Here is a 20,531-nt window from a genome sequence, read left to right as displayed (position 1 = left end):
GCAAGTGAAGGGCAGGTAAAAATTGCGAAGGATAAATACATCTCTTGCATGGTGAGACTGTGAAGCAGACACAGTAAAGCCTCACTACTCAAAAAAATAATGGCTAGCTTATGTCTTGGGTTCTCTGCTCAAGGAGATAGAAGGGCCTGTGGATAAAACGTAAGGATAAAGGTGTAACTGCCAGCCTGGTTCTCCCACTGATGTTCACTTCGTCCCTTCCCTTGCCATTCCAAGGATTATAACCACCAACCGTTTTGACAAAGTACTTGGATGAGTGAAGCTGACAAATGATAGGAAAAGTTAGGTGAAAACCACCTTGAGATCAGTGGTGAAAAGACTGGCATTTCTCGAGTGCCTTTGCTATTTGCATTGTCTTCATATTGTGTGATAATATCCACTCCTTGCAGAGCCTGTCAGGAAAGAAGTATTTCTGCTCCTCAGCACTAGATTAATTTCACCCATAGCAAACCATGTGCATACTGTAAAATGCAATTTATCATTTCATTCTATTTTCTAGCATTTGGCCATAGACAAGTGTCTCTTGCTGCCCTTGGTTTTCTGGTAAGTACAAAATATATATATATAAATGATTGTGCAATAGGAACAACTCATGCTGCTATGTGTATGTGTATATACGTCCACTCTCCCAGTCCTGTGTCATTTGAGTAGATTTAGTGATAATCTACCAAGGTTTCTGGGCCAGGAAGTCTCCTCCTATTACTTGCCTATACAGAGCTTCATGTAATGCACTGCATCTGAGAGCTGTGAGAACTACATCACGATTATTACTACTCATAATTGTGCAAAACAATAATATTTAGACAGACTGGAACTCAAAAGGTTCTAAGACAGAGGAACTTTACCCTAAGTTGACTTTCCAACTGTGTACCCTGAATAATTTATCCTCGGCAGATATTATAAACAATTAAAAATCCCTGTCAAGATAGGCGAAGCCAAGGGAAGCACAGGTGATGAAGGATTTTTGGTGGCATTTGTTTTTCAGACTGCTTGACTTTGTCTTTGTGTAGATAGAGTGAGATATACCACTTTTGGTGTTTGGATAGCCTTCCATTGTGGGCTCCTACAGCAGGCAGAAATAATGGGTGAGAGCGTTTCGGATCTGAAAACAGAGTGATGCCATGGACAATCGGGGTGGCTTTTAAAGGCGATGCCTTTTTGGGAAGTCTTTGTAAAAAACAATTCACCTGGATCATTCTGAGGATGTATTTCAAACAGGCTATTCCACACAGGTAAAAAAAAAAAAAAAAAAAAAAAAAAAGCCTCCTTGGAGATTTAAAATCTTGCAAATTAGACGGAGAGTCAAAATAGTCTTTGCTGGGAAGAGAGGAAAATGCATAGTTTCATCCACAGGTGACTGCTGAACCTGATGTTTCAATGAACATAACTATATCCTAGGACAGAGGCTCAGTAAGATAAGAAATTCTGACATGAAAATGTGTATTCTCTTCCATCCTCTGTTGGCATTGCAGTTGGAAATGCTGAGTAGTAACTTACCCAAGCAAGCATGGGTAACTGAAGCAGCCAGCTTCTTTGAAAATCAGTTGCAGATCAATGTCCAGAAATACAACAGTAAGAGAAGAAAGTTAATATACCTTGTCCTTCACACAAACACTATGCTGAAAAGCACTCAAACAGCTCCTGTGTGAAATTTAAATGCTTCCGTAAATCAGAACCCTTAAAGATCACAGTTTTGGCAGTGCTCATCTCTGGGGCTGGCCATGCAGTCCTCAGCTTTTCCTGCCCAAATAAGGCACAGCAAAGACATGCAAAATCCTCATACGAAGAGGCTTACTTCATGAGGCTGTGCAGCTGAAAGCAATAGTCCCATAGTGTGGCGCCAGGAGGCTGTGGTAGGCAGTGGTGCACCCAGAGCCTGACTGTTTGCACCCTTCTGAAGCTCAGGGATTACTTGAAACCAAGCAAACTAGTTGCCAGTAAAACTAGCCTGTGACAAGATCTCCACAAAGGAGCAGACATCCTTTGTAAATGAAACTTCCTTGTGACATGCTCTGCTGTAAGTTTTATGGAAAAGGGTGCCATCAAGGCAAGCCAAGAGCCCTGTTGAGGATGTTTGCTGCCCAGTACAGCCGTCCTCTTGAACTCGGCATCAGAAGATGTGTGGTCTGAATTCCTACAGCTCTTTAGAGGAATTCATACCCAAGGAAACTCAAAACTTTTCTCTTTCAGACCTTGTGCTGGCAGAGTATCTGACAACTTAAAACAGCAACATACAAAAGAAAATGATTTGAAGCTGTTTTCACAAGATTCTTAAACATATGAATAAAATATTTGTTAAGACTTACTTTTTCTCTTTTAAGACTTGTCTTTAGTACATATCCTGATTTAAGTGTATGCATCCGTACCTGCTGTAAACAACAGTACAGAGTAATTTGAAGAGTGTCAGGAGGCCCTTCTGAAAGATTTTCCTATTTAGAGAAATTGCTCAAAGCTGTGCAGGGATGGTTATCTTGCAGGGTACACGTGGAATGCAAAGAGGGGAAACAGGATGTAGACTTCAACAGTTCAGCCTCATAAAGATGCTAAGGCTTCTGTCTGCACTTCTCCACTGCCCCTATTTTTATATTTCTGAGACACTAAAGACTGGCTTACGTTTAGCAGTACTTCTCAATTTAGAGCATTAGCAGCCACGTTTCTAAAGAGTGACATAAGAGCTACTTACTAGCTGAATGCAGCTGCAGAGCCAAAGGTAAGCCAAAGAGAATCCCAGCAGAAATGCCCTTTCCCTGCTTGAACTTAAAATTGATTACGGAATTGCTACGTGTTATCTATAGTGTATAGATCTGTTTTTCTCCACAGTGATATAGGTAGCACACCTTTCAATCTGTACAGCGTTTCACAAAAACACTTTAAACTTTCAAACATTTTATTTTTTCTTTGAAGCAATTGTAAACAGAAACAATCATGTTCCTAGTTTGTAATCAGAAGTACCTAAATTAAGTGTACTTCTAATGCTGTGGCTAAAATTACAGCTCCTGGTATAATGCTTTATAGTAGAATTTCCTTTTCTGCCTATTTAATGTTTTACATCTGGTGTTTATGATAGATGATAGCTAGGTAGTTGTAATTAAAAAAATAAAAGGACTGCAGGATTTGACCCATGACTACCTACCATGCAGAATAACAGCTTTGCTAGTAAGAGAACTGATTTCAACTTTCCTAACAAAAAAAAAAAAAAACGGAAATCTCTCTCCCAAAAAGGGGAAAATTCTTCAGCAATGCTATCTGCAATGTTCTTTCAGATAATGGCACATTTCAATACAAAATGAACTTATGTATTTCTTTCAGTTAGCTTTCATTGAAGTTTGTTATGGCTGCCTTTTTTGTAATTGGCTTAAAATATCATATTTCACTTGTTTTCTGTATTAATTTTGTGACTTTACACTTCTAATGTCTCTACGTTTTAGCAGTCTTCCTTCTTATTATTCTAATTTCTTGATTTTTGCCAGCTTAAAAAAATTAAGAGTGATAAACAATACACGAAAACGTAACTTTTTAACACTGCATTTTTTCAGTGTGAGAGGAGAAATCAGTCTTCAAACCCAGAACTGAATAAAAAAGTTCAGTCCGAGACTGAAATGTGTACTAGCATTTTGATTTTCTCCATAAAACAAGGGAAAAATGACAAAAACAAAATGAGGTTGTTCTACTGACAGGTTTTCTTTTCCAGGCAAACCTGAAGCCACCTTGTTCTACATGCTATGTAACCAAACAGGGAGACCTGGTGCCTCTTCTAAAGATTTTAGCTGTCTAAATATTAAATATCAAGTGTGAGAATTGGGTTAGGCTGAAAATGGCATAAGCAGAGAGTAGCAGAACAAGGAATAACGTTGGCTCCCTTTACTTTTAAATTCCTGATTATTATCCATTAAATGATTTTTTTCAGAGTGGTTCAGAGAACCACTATGTGTTCATTCAGCCTGTTTTTTCTTTCTCCATGATTTACCTAAACACTGGTCCCCAGACTCTCACCCCAGGTTCTGCCCATGGCACTCCCTCACTGGGCACTTGTGTGTTGGACAACGGGCACAGCGTGCATTTCCCATAGGGTGGCTGTGGAAGTCCTTCCAGAGTATATTTTGGAGACAGAGACAAAGCTGTAGGGGAGAGAGGGGGACTCTGGTTGTGCACTGTAATACAGCTAGCATTTTAAGCAAACAACTGAAAATATGTTTTTTATGTCTTGCAGATGTGTGAAGCTGGAAATCACTTTATCAACGTAGTGTTAGCTCACCAAAATCACTCAGGTCTGTTTCATATTTCTCTGTTTAAGACTGAGGTGTGCTTAACCTATCCATCTTCTGCTGGTATATAATAATTTATGTATCTACAAGCATGGAATAAAGAAAGATTAAGTAGGTACCTTGCCATCTGTATGATGTGCTCAAAATAAATGTGGTGACAAGGAAATATTAACAACACTTGTTGTTGTTCTAAAACTTGTAGCAAATTTATCTTAATTATACACACCTACAATTTAAGTGTGAATTTAAGCATGGAATTCCTCTAAAGCATCCTGTTGACAACAGAGAGTTCAATGTTAAATCAGTTTCAAAATTTTAAAAGTGAAATTGCTGAGGTTTTAGATATACCCATCTCATGCACAGAAACACATCCACATATGTACAAACAGATGATAAAATCATGAATACTTACACAGGCGTCTAAGTGTGTATATGTATGCTTTAAAAGGCTGCTTCAGGCATGTTGTTTTTTCAGGATCTTTTATACCTTGCGAATAAAAGTTGGATATACTGGATATACTAGAAAATAAACTATATTTTCAGATAATAATAGTGTAATTTCCCACAATAGCATCCTATTCAAGAAAATACTTCACCATGGTACAATCAACACTGAAGTCAGTTTCTTCTGTTCCAGAAAGCTTTTGATGTACTGTGGTTAGGCAGGTGCTTATGTTGTTTATTGCAAGGAGTCTAAAGCAGTTTAAAAGCAGCAAAATCATTTTTTTAAGCATTCTCAGTGCCTACAAGTATTAAAGACAGAACCGTTGCCAGAACTCGAAAAGTGAAATGTTGCAATCTATATGAGCGTTATCAGTGGCTGGGGAGAGTCGTGCTGTTAGTTCTGGAGTTGTTTTCCTGTTCTGCTCAGGAATGAAGGATGAGGATGCAAGAGGGGACAGGTTCATGGCCATGAGTCAGGCTGAATAAGATACATCTGTGTCCTTTATATCCCAGAAGAGTGCCCTTAGCACTCTCCTGCTGGCTAGTCCACATTAAACTACTCGTTTCTCTCTTCCTCCGAACAAAGGTCTTATCCTTTGGACATGCCAAACCTTTCCTGTACAAATGGATACATGGCTTGCTAAGCAGTGTTCTCACTGGGATAAATGCAGCTTTGCTGTCTCGAAGATTTCACAAAATTTCCAGACTATAGCTGTACTCTGGCAGCATTGACCAAAGTGACCCTTGTCACATAGTTAGCTTGTTACAGGGCCTTGTTCCCCTCCCTGTAATAAAACCATGGGCTTGTCTTTTCTCTTTTCCCTCTTTATAAAGGAAGTAAAGCCTGTTTTCCAAGTCCAACCTACAACCCCTTCACATGGCTCTTCTTGCTGGTATCCTGTCCCAACTATACATATGAGGTACATGACTTTCTCCTGTTTCTTTGCGAAGGGTGGGTTGTTAGGTTGTGTAAAACTTTCAGCCTGTGCCCACAGCAAAATCTGCAGCTCCTCCACACATCTCCCTATATATACATCAAGCATTACATTTTTTTTTGTTTCAGAGTCTCCTTGCTCCCACAAATGTTTCTCCACCAGCCCTTCTCTTCCCTCACATCTATAGCTTGACTTTTGAATATATTCTCCTCCATTACAGAGTCCCCAGCAACCAAATCTCTTTACCCCCATCTCTTTGCCCTCACACAGCACACTGGCTGGCCCCTTTCTAGCTGTTTTTCTTCTCCTCTCTCCAGTTCAAAGTCTTAGGCTCTTCTTGTGAAGATTTTCCCTTTTGTTTTGTGTATACACTTAACAATGCCTTTTCCTTTGCGACAGGTTGGCTCTTGGATTAGTTTCACAGTGATGACACAAACACTGCCAGGTAAGTTTGAAATAGGGCAAAGACAGCTCTGAAACTGTTGTTTGTGGAGGTGAATTCTGTAAAACTAAAACGTGCCCCAAATTTACAGCACATGAAATACTGTCATCAAATCTCTCCTGTGACATGACTGTACAAACCTTCAAAGTGCTACCCTCAGAAAGCTGTGTTCATGACCACTCCTGAAACACCCCCAGTCAGCTTCTTTGGATCCAAACCTGACCCCTGCTTTTTGTCTAGTATTGCTGTTTCTTCACATTTCAAAGTGAAAATTAACTTTGAAATTTACTTTAAAATATATATATATATTTCATTTATAGTCAAACATGACACAGGGAACTTTCTTTTCACTGTAAACCTGGAATGATACTTCTAATAGGAAGAGCTAAAAAGACATACTGACTTGGAACTACCAAGGAGGAAAGACACACACAGGTGTCAGGATTTCCCCATTTGCTTTTACCAGGCACCCAGCTCCTAACATCAACCTGCTTAGCAGTGTTTGCAGATCTTGCTCAGTACTTTCCTGCATCCTTAGAGACCTAAATATCCATACAAATATGATTCCTGGGACTGAGCTCTCCAGAACATACACTTTTTAATTATCTTTCCATTCCAAAACAGAAAACAATAAAAACTACTTGCAAAAAGTAGCCCCATGTGGTTTACAAATGAAAAAGGAAGGGATTTCAGAAGCGGCTTAAACTGCATCTCGACAAAATAAAAATAAAACTATTAATTTTGTTTGAAAGATAAAACATTTTGCTGATATAGGTCCAGGTACAGAGATGATCTTAAAGTTTAGGGACACTGTAGGGCTGCATTCCCAGGGGCAGCAAAGGACGCTGTGTACACATCATTTCAGTGACTGTCCCAAACATAACTTGGCCAGATGAATCCGATCCCCCAGCTCATTTTAAGGGAGAAAAGGGTATTGAATTTGGAAAAAAAAAAAAAAAAAAAAAAAAGGCAAAAAATACTCTACCTCTCCGCCTGAAAGGAGGGGAACCTAAGAGAGCTCTTACTGAGCCTTGATGACCACAGCAGGGGCCTATGCCTCTACACCAAGGCTTTGTGAGACCTCACTTCTGGGCAGCTTAATCTGTGGCTGTCTGCTTGCTCCAGGGTCCAGCTGTACAACAAGACGTTACAGCACAGCTCCCTGTTGTGGCTGTGAAGCTGAAGGTTAAAATGAAGACGCGTCACAGGCCAGAAGCAAATCAGAGATATAGTCGTATGTGGTCATGGAGAATTCTGTGCCGCGACTGCACGAGGGCCCAAGGAGGCCTTGATTTATGATGAGGCCAGAGGTGTTTCAGGGTGTCTCTAGAAGATGTGAACATCTTCTGCATGCATTCTGACACGGCAGCTGTGAGCCTCAGGACATGTTATCACAGCCACTGCAAGGCTGAGAATGAGGGCATGGTTAACTTGTCTCTGCCCACAGAAGAGACTGAAGACTTTTCCCTAAACCCTCCTGTGTTCACACAAACAAGAGCTGAAAGAAAACACGATGCTTTTTTTTTTTTTTTTTTTCCTTTTTTTCTTGATAGTCGGCATTTTTGCTTTCCTGATGGTCATCCAGATGTCTCTCTGGGCCCAAAAGAAACACAAGCTGTACCTGAAGAAATTTTATCCAGAGGTGCGGAGAAAAGCAGCCATGATTCCTATCATCTTCTGAGCCCTTCACAAGAGTTGAAGCCCAAGTGTACAGTTCAATAAGTAATGCAGAGTAAATGAGCCATTTAATTCAGTAACCAGAGAGGACAAACTACTGGATATCTTTTTCAGAAAATTAACAGATCAAAAAGAAGAGGTTTTAATTAAGTGAAAAGAAAATTAGCTCTTGAATTCTTCTTTCCCTCTAAAAGATTTTTAATTAATTTTCTGCAATGGAGCTAATTGGGAGGGGGTGATAAAATTGTTTATACTGAATATTAGGCTAGCTATTTAGCAGGTGTAAATGGGCACAGATACGGCTGAAATTAATGGAATACACCTCAACTGCATGCATTCAGATCTGGTGATTTTAAGGTTTGGTGTTAGATGTTGACCAGATGCATGGATTTTTGCATCTATTAAACTGCACAGAAACAGCATGTTCTGCCTCAGCTCCTCTAAAGCATCACATCAAAGGATGACTGCAAAGCTGTTAAAACAGTTTAGACTACTTTTACAACTTTTTTTTCCATCTTTCTTTTTTATTTGATTCTGATAGCAAATTGTTCAATACAAATTGGCTTAAAATGATTCACTGCAGAGACGTCTGGTTTTCTTTTATTTTCAGGCAGGCAGATCAGCCCCACAGTCCCAGGAGGGGACTGCTTATGAGCTACTTCCCAACTTGCTACTAATTTGCTGCATGACCTTGGGTACATCATTTAAGTCATTCCCCCCTTTCTCACATTAAACAGTTCTGGAAATGGCAGAAGACTTTATGGACTAACAAGCATGTTAAGATCTTCTTGTTCAGTGCCCAACCATGTCAGGACACTGTTCACTTTAACTTGTATCAAGCACTGTGAAATCCTTGGGCACGAGGTGAACCAGATTACAGCTTGTTATAAAAGGAGAGGGATTCTGACAAAATTTCAGTCCCTATCTGAACGGCCACAGATGGACACTGCCGAATGGTTTCTGCTCCACTTCCATTTGGTCAGTAAGTTCTCACTGTTACTTTGCTTTCCAGGACATTATTTTCTAGGGGATCCCCTGGATTTGTTATTCAAGTCCTGAAAACTCTGTTTAGCTCCATTTGCAAATCAGTGGATCCTTGCCATGCAGAAGTACAACTGTAGTTACGGACAGCAAGAAAATCATAACTGTTGAAGCATGCATTCATGGCCTAACTCTGTATCGTAATTCTAGTTTCTTTTTATTACCACTGCACATTTATCAAGGTCTTTTGGCTCCCTTAGGCCTGTGAAAAAGTTTGCCTGAAAACCTTTGTTGAGAAATACTGAAATACAGGTGCAAAGTAGGCAGTTTGTCTCCTAGAGGCACTGTTATCCCAAGTGTTCTAACAAAGTTAATTTGCCCCCAAAACCTTCTTAAATTCCTCTTCTAATGTCTAATCTAGAGTTTCACAACTTGCCTATTAGCAACAATAACTCAATTTTCATCTTGGTAAATAAATCACTTTCCATATTTTTTACACCTTTAAGCTGTTAACATATCATTTTATTTTATTTTTTATTCCTCTCAATGGAAAACCTGAGTTACAGTGAACACCCAGTTGTCTAACCCGGACTACTAATAAAGATCTGTTTCAGAAAAAGTATTTTCTGTACTCCTTAGTCTCTTATACCTAACAGAAATATTTTGAAACTTTTTTCTAACCAGTGTTAGACACGCGAATCATAAGAATGTTGTCTCTCTCTCTTTTTTAAAAAAAAACAACTCCAGTTACTGGAATCGTGTTAATTTCAGGTTAATTAGATGTCTAATTTTAGCAGTCTTGAAGTTTGAATAGTTCATGAAGGAGGGTAACTTGATAAAATTACACATTTATCTAGTAGTCTCTTGGTTGTCTTATTGCTGCTTTAAGTCTGTTCAGGGCACGCTACCAGAGTGACTCCAGTTGCTGGGAGCACAGCTCCTATTCAACAATTAGTTTAGGCCAAGTAAGTACTTCAGGAATCGTTTACCTCTCTGCTTTTTAGTTGGTCATTCAGTATGTGAGGATGGGGGAAGAAGGGTTTTGGCTCCTTAATGTAGTGAGTGAAGTTTTAAAATCAGGGTAGGAGCAAATACTAGGTAAGAACAAATGAAGATACACTACAACAGGCTGTCTCAGAAAATAAATAAATAAATAAATATAGCAGATATTTTGGGATTCACTGATGTGATCTTGATTAGCTAAAATTGCTCTAAGTTGTGTTAAGTCACTTCACAAATAGCAATAAATCCAACTTCCTGCACATTCACAGGTCTTTCTCTATTACTCTACCTTCTATGATTTTCAAGGCAAGTTCTGTGTGATTAGAACAGATAACCTATCTCCCTGTATTCCCAGTAATTTTAGCCACAAGCATCATGTATATTCTGAAACAAAACAATTGTCTCCACACAAGCATTTTCTTGGGAAAGTTTGTCATGACTACTAGTTACTGGGGGAAAAAAAGGATTCCTTATCGAGCTCAAAATACTCTGATATTTTCTTGTATTAAGGCCTAATGAAGAAATAAATGGTTAACTGAAAATATGTTTGGCAATATTCTCTCTTAAGCACAGCCCTAACTTTTTCAGAGCCATCAAGTAGGAGGAAGACATGGGCAAGGTCTCCTGAGTGCCAGAATACCATCATGTTTCAAGGTCAAAGGGAATGAGCCAACATCCAATGTGACTCATTGCTCAGGTAGTTGCCCCCTACTTTCGCCACTTAATACAGAGTTAGTTAGTCAACAGATATGGTTAAGGATGTCACCACCAGAGCACCCTGCATGCACTGGCATACATGGGAAAATAATCAGGACAATGTGAACGGAATTTTTTGAATTTCAATAGGAAGTCCTGCTTTCCTGTGGGGGCCATGAAATCTACTACTTGCAACGAACAAACCAACTCTTTCCCTTTGAGTTCACCCCCCTTCTGATTCCATTATCGATTATTTTTGCACCTGGAAAGGTGAGGGACTGTAGGGCAGTGAACCCACAGCCCTGTGGTGCTCAGGATGTTCCTTGCCCTTGCTCCAGTGGCCAGCCTGAGCTTCCTTGATGCTGCTGTCAGCCCCCATCTTAGACGCAGCATAACAACGTTTGTCACAAGAAGCAGGAGGAAGGAGCAATGTATAGCAGAAGAATCAGGTGGTCAAAGTTGGAGCGAGACAGATTCTGATTAGATCCCGGGAGCCAGCACAACCACTGGCACAGGTAGGACCTCCACGTACTGGGGCAATTCCTGCTCAAGACTCCTCAGAAGCTAAGCCAGCCAAGCCGAAAGACCACAAATACGGCAAAGTACAGAGACACGAGCCTACTAGACAACAGTTCTGGTGGGGACAGTGTGAAAACAATCAGTTGAAGTCCCACGGAGTCCTTCTTGTCCTGCCTGGTAAAGCTGGTGTGGACACCACTGCTCAAAGTACTGCCTTCTCTCCCATCAGTGGAGACTCCTCACACCCAGGTCCCTTTGTGTTCACCCAACAGCTTGCTACTTGTTTTCTGCTGTGATCCTCCAGATGGGTAAGTCTCATCTTCCTCAAAGTCTAATTTCAAGACTTTCAAACGGGGTAGCCTAAAGTTGGGCTTTCAGTTTCACAGGTCTACATTTTTGTGGCCTGCTCTTGCCATGAAATGCTGACCTTGACAAGAGCAGGCACCAGCTTTTGCTCTCTGGTGATGCAGTGAGGCGTTGTGATGGGGAACCGAGGTGGCAGATGCTCCTGTACACAGCTTGGCAGCCTGCATTTGGATGCCCAGTTTGAGAAAGCCCTTAAGACCCAGCCATATGCTTGTCTTATAAGACAGTTACCACATCTTCCCAGTTGACAGGAGTGAAGTTTGTCTCAGTGATTTCATCTTTCCATAGAACACTGAAAGCGGGAGAAGTGAATAGGCAGATGGTCATCCTTTTTTAAACATGCTATTATCATCAAAATATCTTGTACTTTCCATTGTTTTGTATAAAGAAAGAGACTCTAAATTGGCTTTTATCACACTAGGAACTGAGATAAAGCAACCTGATAGCAAAGTAGTTCTCTGAAAGAAAGCCTGCAGTGATAGCTAAATATAATAAAATAAAAATCACTGAATGTGAAGACTTCAAAAGTACACTATAAGAGGGAGAAAGCTATAGGAAAGCAAGAGACTATTTATCTATTTATAGTTTTAACAAGTGCTGCTGAACTAAAAATTAATTCAAACCATAAAGAGTTTTTCAGCAAGCTAATATTTTCCACACGATGCTTTATTGCCTTCCCCTTTCTGTATTTTCCTAGGCACAAGTTTTGTCTCCAAGCTATATTCTCTGTCATTAACATTCATGAAACCTTTTAGAGAAATGTACTGTATGCCAGTTCCAGCATTCCACAGATAAACGTAAATGAAGTGTTGTGTTGTCACTGCACAGTGACAAGTATCTACATGAGTAATATTTTACTATGAAAAGCCTGGTTTATCACAGGTGAGTGTAAAAAGGCTGCTGTATAGCTACAATTAAAGGCAGTTTTCATAACACACGGACTTAGCAACATGGAATACATTTTTTTCTGATGTTCTCTGCAGATGTAGTGTTCAGCTGTATGTGACTTGGACACGTAACTCTTTCTGCAGGTATTGGAGCCACGAGCAGAGCTGCCCTGGGCCTTTATCACGGCACTGGTGGTTGGCTGTTTATTTGCCTTGCTCACCAGAGACTGGCTTTCACTCTGGTTCTGCCCTGTGAGGATGGCTCTGAGAAAACATTTCTTTGTCCGTCTGGACAAGAAGTGGGGGCGACAGTCACGGTGTGACTGAAATACTCTGCACCAAATTTCCTTGCAACATAACAGTAAATCTAAAACCTCTTTTGTCAAGCGAAAAGACGAGCTAATGGGTCCTGAAGTATGTGCATTTGAATTTAAAAAATCTACCACATATTAACACGTTCACAATACCTAGAGTTCTAACATATACCTGCTTTTATCCAACTTCTGAAGCATTTGAAGGCTGAGTAACCAAGCAAGAGGAAATCATTTATAGATAAAAGAAATATGATAAGAGCATTCAGCAATGCTAATGAATTCCTTATTTAAAAAAGCAAACTTCACATCTTTTGTTGAAGAATTCTGATCGTTAGCCAGTTTCCTCCTAATACATGACATTATTCCTGGGAAAAAGTAATATAGCTCTACCAGTGATCTTCTGTTGTTCCGAATACTCTGCCATTCTCAACAAGGAAGGCTTTTCTTTTAAAATTACACCTCTCACCATCCGGGGGCTCTTTCTTTTAAAGCACTACAGGGCAGGCTCAGAAGAAAACAGACCCCATCAAGCATTCTTTTGCTCTTACTCATACTGGAAAGTCGATGAATTTTCAGTTGACTGGTGGAGCACCATGACACTGAGTTACAAAACAAACAAATACTTTGAAAAGTGTCCCTCTCCTGAAGATGAGAAAAGATTTTTTTTATTATTTTTTATTTTTTCTAGGACATAATATGAAGCCATTTCCTAGGTTCAAGGGCATCCTTGCAGAATGAAACATTGATTAGAGAGCTGGGAGAACTAGAATGTGGCTGCAGTGTGCTTTTAGGGATTAACAGATATGTCTTTTTGGAGAGAAATTTCACTCTTTCTGACAACAGAGCTTGACAGAAATGGATTAAAGATGACATCTCCAATATTGCATCTAATGAAAAACAAAGTACCTGTTCTGAAACCAGCAGGGAATACTGTCACATAAGAACACTGTATTCTTCCACCCTCTGGTTTACGTCATGTCTTTGCAGAATGTGCTTTGCATTTGGACTAGTATGGCTTTAATTCTAACTCTTACTATTTATCTATTAGAGCTTTGAGATTTTCAGTAATGTCAAAGGAAAACCAACTCCTGATTTCAAAAGGCCACAGATGAAATATCTGTGTTACCTATTTCAGCCCTGTTGCCCCACACACCCTAACTTCCGAATGACTCTCCTACACATTTCCTTTGCTCCTAACCTCTGCAGCTGTTCATGGCCTTCTCCCTGCAAAACACAAGAATAAGTCTTCCAGGTCTAACTAATCAAGTTTGTAACAGCATCTTACTATTAAACCATAAATCTGTGAAATAAAAGCTGCAACGTAATCTCACATACGCTTGAAATGTTTTCTTATGTAGAGAGCCCTAGCAGGTAAAAGGAAAAGATATTGCAGTAATACAGACACAAGGACAAAGTGAATAGGACCATAGTAATCTGAGAGCTGTAGTCTCCCCAAGGGCTCAGTGCCTTGGACATCTGTCCCAGGAGAGGGAAGCACAGATACAATAAAGATTTACTGCAATGTAATAAAGGCAGTGCTGATCTTGCTTACAGACCTGAAATTAACTTTAGAAGACACAGTTCCCTGAAAACACTTAAATAAACAGGTAATCTGTTTTGATAACATGGAAATATTTGTCGGAAACTGGACCTCAAACGTTTTTGCGCTTGGTTTGGAAATGCCAATTTTACAATAATTTTCACTCATGCACTATGAGCACACCATGGACTTGCACAGAGTACTGCAAGTTACACAGGGAATTACTGATAATGACTAAACAAAAGCACGCTGTTTTATTATGTGCAGTTATTTGTCCTCATTTTTGGCAGGGAAATAAAGTGCTATTCCTACCAGAGAAGGCGGTGAAATTTCTTGCACTTATGAACTGCGACACCAAACCCTCAGGGCAGCCACACGACCATGCTAGAGAGCTTGAGCTTGAAAGAGGGAATTCAGGAGTCATTCATAGGTAGGGGATGACAGTTCTCTACAACCACCCTGCTCCCCTGCTGACGGGTCTGAATCCCTGATGAAACAAAGACCATTTCAGCCACTGCTGCTCCTTTTCAGAGCTGAATGCCCAGGGGCTGTGTCCCCAGCCAGCTATTTCAGCACCCAAGCTCTCTTTGAGCAGCTCAAGGGCTGGGATGCCACAAGCCTACTGCATCTCTGCTAGAAGACGTGCCGTGGACTCCAGGCCAAGGTGCTGAAGCCAGATGCAAGATGGGTTTAGCTCTCTCGGTATGCCTGCCAAACAGCTAATGCAGTTTGTCATCCTTGAAGAAGCCACTGATGTTATTCTCATCCCTCAAGCAACTCATGGTACTTGCCAGCCGGTGGTTCGCTGACTGGCTCTCAGTGGCACAGGGCTGCCCAGACCGACAAAAACAAGCACAGCAGCCACTGCCTGCAAACGCTTTGAAAAATGACTTTTATTTACTGGCACGCAGTTTGTGTAAGGGCACTAAATCTAGGCACATGCAACAGGAGGCAACCTTGCCTACTGCAGTTCTGTAGCCTTGGGACTGCAGATGCATATGTCATCCAAAGGGCGTATTTAAAGCAAGCAAAAAAAAGGAAATGCCTCGTGTAATCACAACGTCGTGTTGCAATTATATGTGAATAATGCATTATAAAACACGCTGACAAGATCCCCAATTCTCAGCAGCCCTTTGAGCAGTCATTTTTTTTTCAGATACCATTGAGCAAATAGAAATAAAATCAAATCCTTCAGCATCCACAAACATATGGTTGACACACACAATCAATAGGCAGTTACAAAGAGAGAAAAACTGCAGGAGTTTTCTTATTGGAGATACAGAGGGGGGAGAAACTCCCATCCCCACTTGGAGCAGAGAAAATAAAATTGATTCATTGGTTACAGTGCAAGGAGGTGAGCATCTCCAGCAAGAATTAAGGACACAAACAAGGTCACGACAAAATTTTCAAGCAGCAGCAGGCAGGATTGGCCAAACTGCCTTCCATTTTAACTGCAATTGTCGATAAAATAGGCACATTATGAGGCAGGCTGAAGGATGGTCAAAAGGTTAAGCCCAGCGAGCTGGTAGAGAAAACAGACAAAACCACCCTCTGACACAATAAATCTCTGCAGACAGCGCTTCTCCTGTCCTGATGGGGAGAAGGGCAGAGAGCTGAGGGCAAGCGGATGTCCTAACACCTTGATCTCAGGCAGTGACTTGCAGTGTCCCAAAAGCCGTCTGTGCACAGGTTCTCACCAGGTCTGGGCTGATGCTCTGGCACTTTTGGGTAGGCTCAGTCTACCGCTGTCCTTGCTGGGGAAATCCCTGGTTATCTTTCTGAAGGAAAGTCAACCTCTAAGCTGAAGGAGCAGCCACCACTCTACTGCAGCCCCAGGTTCAGTCCCTTACCCTGATTCAGAGCAGAGCGACTCAGGCCCCGTGAGCCCGCAGCAACCAATGAAACCAACAAAGGTTAGAGGGAGCAAAGGTCATGCCTGTTATTTCTACTGCTTACCTAGAGCTGCCAGTGAATTTCCCGGCAAGATTTTCTCTCCATTTCAACTTCCTTCATCCCCAGAGGAGATGCTGCATGCCTTTATTTTGCAGCAAAACACTCTACTGCCGCAAGAAGTGAAAGCCATCTGTTCTTTGAAAGTAAAGTGTTTCAGATAGTTGTTTTTTTTTTTTTTTTTACTATTTTTTCTAATTAATATAACTAATCTTTCAGCTTGCTTGCATTTCACAGACAGATGAAATACTATGTATTTCAGTGTAAGCTGTGAGAGAAATAGTTCAATCAATCCAAAATGACTTTTTTTTTTTTTCTTCTGATTTTTGATTTACAGAAAGTGTTGAATATTTGTTTTCACCAACAAACCAAAATTTACTGATTCCCAGGGGGGACCTCGCATTCCAAATCTCCCCTTTAAGACCCATTTGCTCGCAGTGCTTCTTTCCCTCAAACCAAGCATCACTTCATTGTTAATTCCTGTAAAATACGAGTGTGAGGGACAGCATCCCCTTGCTTTCAGAGAGAGAACCAGCCAGGCTGAATCCTGCAAGCTGGAAAACGTGAAGGTTGATTTCCCCAGCAGAGAAAACCTCTGACCACTGTGCACATGGGAGTCTCTGACACAGCTTGAACTGAGAGTGAACCGAGCCTGATGTATCAGACCATGGAAAAGTCAAAGCAGCAGCAGGAGTCAGCATGCTGCCAAGGGGGAAACGTGTAGCTGGAAAGCTCTGACACTCCATTTAACAAACGGAGCATGGGCTAAGAGTGCAAAGGAAAGATGACTGTATCATAACCGAGGCTTAACATGCACCCAAATTTTTGCTATGAGAACGGGCCACCCTTACATTCAAGGTAGGCAAGAGGCCAGCATCCAAGTTGTTCCATCCATGAGACGTGAAGGAGAAACAGGGGAGGAGCAGGCTGCCTCTCTCCTTGCCCCCTAGCTGAAGTAATGAGTTTGCTGCTGGCACGGACGCGCTTGGGGACCGGGAAGGAAACTGATGGTGCAGAAGCTCGCTGAGACCTGCTGGCTCCCAAAGATAACCAGGCGGTGCCCTGTGCCTTGCTCATGCTTCCAGCCCCCAGACGTTTCCCCATCTTTGAGCCTGCCTGGCTCAAAGCAGCCTTGGGGCAAGAAGGGAAAAAGTCACCAGAGACCGAGGTGTCCCTACCGTGGGCTCTTGGCAAGCCTTCTTGCCCTCGGTAAGCTGATACCCTTGAAGCTCTGCCCTGTCCCCCACGTCCCCCTGCCCTCCTCGATGGTGCCGTAGTGCATTCCTGCAAAACAAAAGCTGTCCACGGTTGCAGATGGCTGTTGTAATCTCCCTGACTGACATAAATAAAATAGATGGATGCGAGCAGACTAATGATCTACTCTAGGAGGCTTGGTTATGATGCACTGAAAAGAACAGCTGGTTGTCAGCAACATATTTACCAGGAATTTAAAAGACAACAACAGCCATATAATCCAGAGGATTTAATGACAGAGTGGAATGAATGCTGAATAAATGCTCCTTTTGATAAACTCACAAACATTTGGGGGATGCAACAGTGATTTATATTCTTATGGGAGAAATAAACAAATTAAGGATTTCACGGCCTTGTGGAGGCTGGATTTTGTGAATGTGAATTTCAGTGTACTTTCAGATTAACCTTTTCTCTCTTGGTATTAAAGGGAAACAAAACATGGAATTTTCAACTTGCAAGAAGCTCCAGATTTTTGGTACACAGTTGGCTTGTTATTCTGCCCTCACTAAATCAAATTAGAAAAAAACTATTTCACATTCAAAATGTTCTGTGGAGCAGGATTTCAAGCTTGGTCTATACTGAAACCATCAAATTACCATACCAAAATTTTATCTTTCTGGGTGTCAAAATGTTTGAGTAAAAAGTTGGATTTTCATAGTGTTAAAATGTTTCCTTGCAACATGGTAAAAATCACTGCGATTCCCAGCACAGAGTACAACAGCTGCATTTAAAAATGTCTGTTATCATCGGAATTAATACAAATAGACAGCACTGCTGATGGGTGAAACAAAGCTCTTCAAAACAAAGCTCTCTGTCTGAATTCAGCTTTTCACAGTCTCCCTACAGAGCTTTCAGATGTTGACGAAAGAGCATTTTCCAAGAAAAATCATTCTGGAAAATGGCTTCGGCCAACTCTGAAGAACATGCTGAATAACTGAAGGTACAAAGAGCACAAGGCTCTGGCCATGCCGTCTCTCCAGCACTGGACCTGCATCTTGGACTCCTGCATCTTGTCTACCTTGTATTTCTGTACTCTCCAAAGACAGGGTGACAGGCAGCATGGCACGGCTGATGTTCAGCCATTTGGACACGGCCTTTCCCGGCTGACACAGCAGCAGGGAATGCACTGAGAGGGACTGGTTCTGAGCTCCTTCAACCCAAGCATGCAGAAGCTGCTCCCTCTGTGTGTGCCCTCCAAGTAGCATGAGACCGGGGTGAAGCACTTTGCTAAGTCAGCAGCTCGGGGTGATGCGTTGTGAATCACGGTTCAGCAGAGAAGAGGGCTCAGAAGTGAGAGATCTCTCTCCTGTCCCATCTTGTGGGGGCTGGCAGGATTTAAAGGACATCCCACTTGGATCCCCCTAACTACAATACAACAAGTGAGACATTGCTGAGCTTCTGGGAGCACCCTCAGACATGACCAACAGCAGAGGATCCTGATGGTTACTGGCACCACCGTTTTCCTACTTCTTACCCCAGAAGGAGTCGCAGCCTTCTCCTGATGTCCTTCCTGAAACGCAGCTCTGTTTGTCCTGCCTCGCTGCGTGGTACAAGCCATCAGCTGTGAACACGCTGGTGTTACTACCGTGCTGTCAATGCTATCGTTGTGCTGGCGCTAGTTACTCTGTTCTGAGGCTAACTCCTTCCAGAGATGCTATTAATCTGCCTGATGCGAGTCTTCAGAGGTTTCTGGGCACTACCCTGAGCCAAGTCACAGGCAGACGCTCATTGAGCCCTGCGCAAACCGATGGGCCAAGACTTCTGCACCCCTCAGTACCTGACATTTGAAACTGAGAAGACTATTAAAACTGTTCCACTGCCCACGGTGTTCAGCTGTGCGGAAAGGCCATTATTTTAGCACTGGCAAAAAGTTCAGGAACTCAGCAGAGGAATATTGCTGCAAGCTCGCTGGTGCGCCCACTGCTCCTTCTGTTGGCTGTTGGAGGAAGAAGCAGCGATCCGTATTTCCTACCAGCTATTTCCCCCGGCCAGTTCACAGCCTCCCCGTGTTTCCCATACTTTCCTTGCTCCTCATTAGTTGTTGCATTAACACCTAAAGCAAAGGTCGAGACATCACTGTGCTAGATGCTGTATGCAAAACAAAAAGGAAAACAATCCCTGCTCCCATCTGAGCATGAAGGGATGCAAGGGCAATAAGTCTTGAGTTATGGAGGATGGTGTGGCCGGGAAAAATCACTCTAGATTTTCATTAGCAAACTCATTTGAGATAAACTGGAGGAACGATAATTTCTTGGAGGGGAAACGAACTTCACACTGTTAAGCCTGTGCTGCCGAAAGCAAAAGATAAGCGTGACCTCTGCTTTTAATGTATTTGTCTTTCCATATCCACTCATAGACAGTCAACCCAGCCTATTAGCACCATTGGTCTAACACTAAAAGTCAATTTGATTTAACTGCACTTGCTGGCACTGCAAACTGCCTGGCCATCACTCAGCTAGAAAAGAGACATTAGCTCAGGTGCTGCCTAGGATCTAGCTGCTCTCTTGCCTTCATAAGGTACCTGGGATCCTGCTTTAATTCAATCCAGGGTTGTCAAAAGCATATGGGATCAAATGAAAACGCCGAATTTAAAATACAAATAACCATTGAAGGTAGATTTTTAACTGCTAACGCTGTATCATTAAGCCAAAGTTGATGCCTTTTACAGCAACATCAAAGCAAGTGTTATTAAAAGAAAATGAGGCATTTATCAATAAACATTTTTAGTGTTATTGAAAGTCTCAGAATTAACACCCTTGCGATATTTTGACTAAAACAAGCTCTTTCAAAGGCTCTTTCTAGCACATTAACATCTCGTTAAACTTTGAGGATGTTTCCGATCTTCCTTCACTAGTAAAGGGACAAATTAATTTCCAATAAGAATGATAAAAAACTAGAAGTGCATGCATTTGCTGTTGCTTGTATGCTTTGAAATAAAAACACTCTGAATAGAAAGATCAGCCTTTTTGCCAGAAAAGTATAGAAATTAACTTTCATAGTCCCAAAAGGAAATACGAGTTAATTCTGCTATCCCCAGCCATTACTGAAGAATTTTGGATGATATTAATTACCCATTACCTTTTATAGGGCTTCAGTGAGAATGCACTGAAGTGAGAATGCGCTGAAAATTACAGGACTGTCTCCAGCATTGTAAGGTTAGAACAAGCTGCTAGTGAGTATCACAGACAGGCATGCATTTATCGTGAGAGCATTTTTAAATATTTGATTGCAGGATGGAACT

At 41.5% G+C, this 20,531-nt stretch overlaps 1 protein-coding gene and 1 long non-coding RNA gene across 5 annotated transcripts in view; one reads left to right on the top strand and one right to left on the bottom strand.

The window, feature by feature from the left end:
• The window catches only part of TECRL (trans-2,3-enoyl-CoA reductase like), a 60,418-nt gene extending 50,112 nt beyond the window's left edge, over positions 1-10,306 (top strand). Inside the window, exons 8-12 of one of the 4 annotated variants that reach the window (XM_035325794.1) lie at positions 518-561; positions 4,229-4,286; positions 5,562-5,647; positions 6,062-6,107; positions 8,392-10,306. In XM_035325794.1, the coding sequence (XP_035181685.1) occupies positions 518-561; positions 4,229-4,286; positions 5,562-5,647; positions 6,062-6,107; positions 8,392-8,435 (278 nt within the window). In that variant the 3' untranslated portion in view covers positions 8,436-10,306. Of the gene's footprint in view, positions 1-517; positions 562-4,228; positions 4,287-5,561; positions 5,648-6,061; positions 6,108-7,657 lie in introns of all 4 variants that reach the window. The other 3 variants (XM_035325793.1, XM_035325797.1, XM_035325796.1) reach the window with 3 other exon arrangements.
• Positions 1-20,531, bottom strand: part of LOC118166683 — a 143,939-nt gene that overhangs the window by 19,607 nt on the left and 103,801 nt on the right. The window lies entirely within an intron of this gene.

This window comes from Oxyura jamaicensis, chromosome 4 (assembly GCF_011077185.1).
Source record: "Oxyura jamaicensis isolate SHBP4307 breed ruddy duck chromosome 4, BPBGC_Ojam_1.0, whole genome shotgun sequence".
Classification (NCBI taxonomy): Eukaryota; Metazoa; Chordata; class Aves; order Anseriformes; family Anatidae; genus Oxyura; species Oxyura jamaicensis.
The sequence above is the reverse complement of the archived record's forward strand: the minus strand, read 5'-3'. Positions and strand labels throughout refer to the sequence as shown.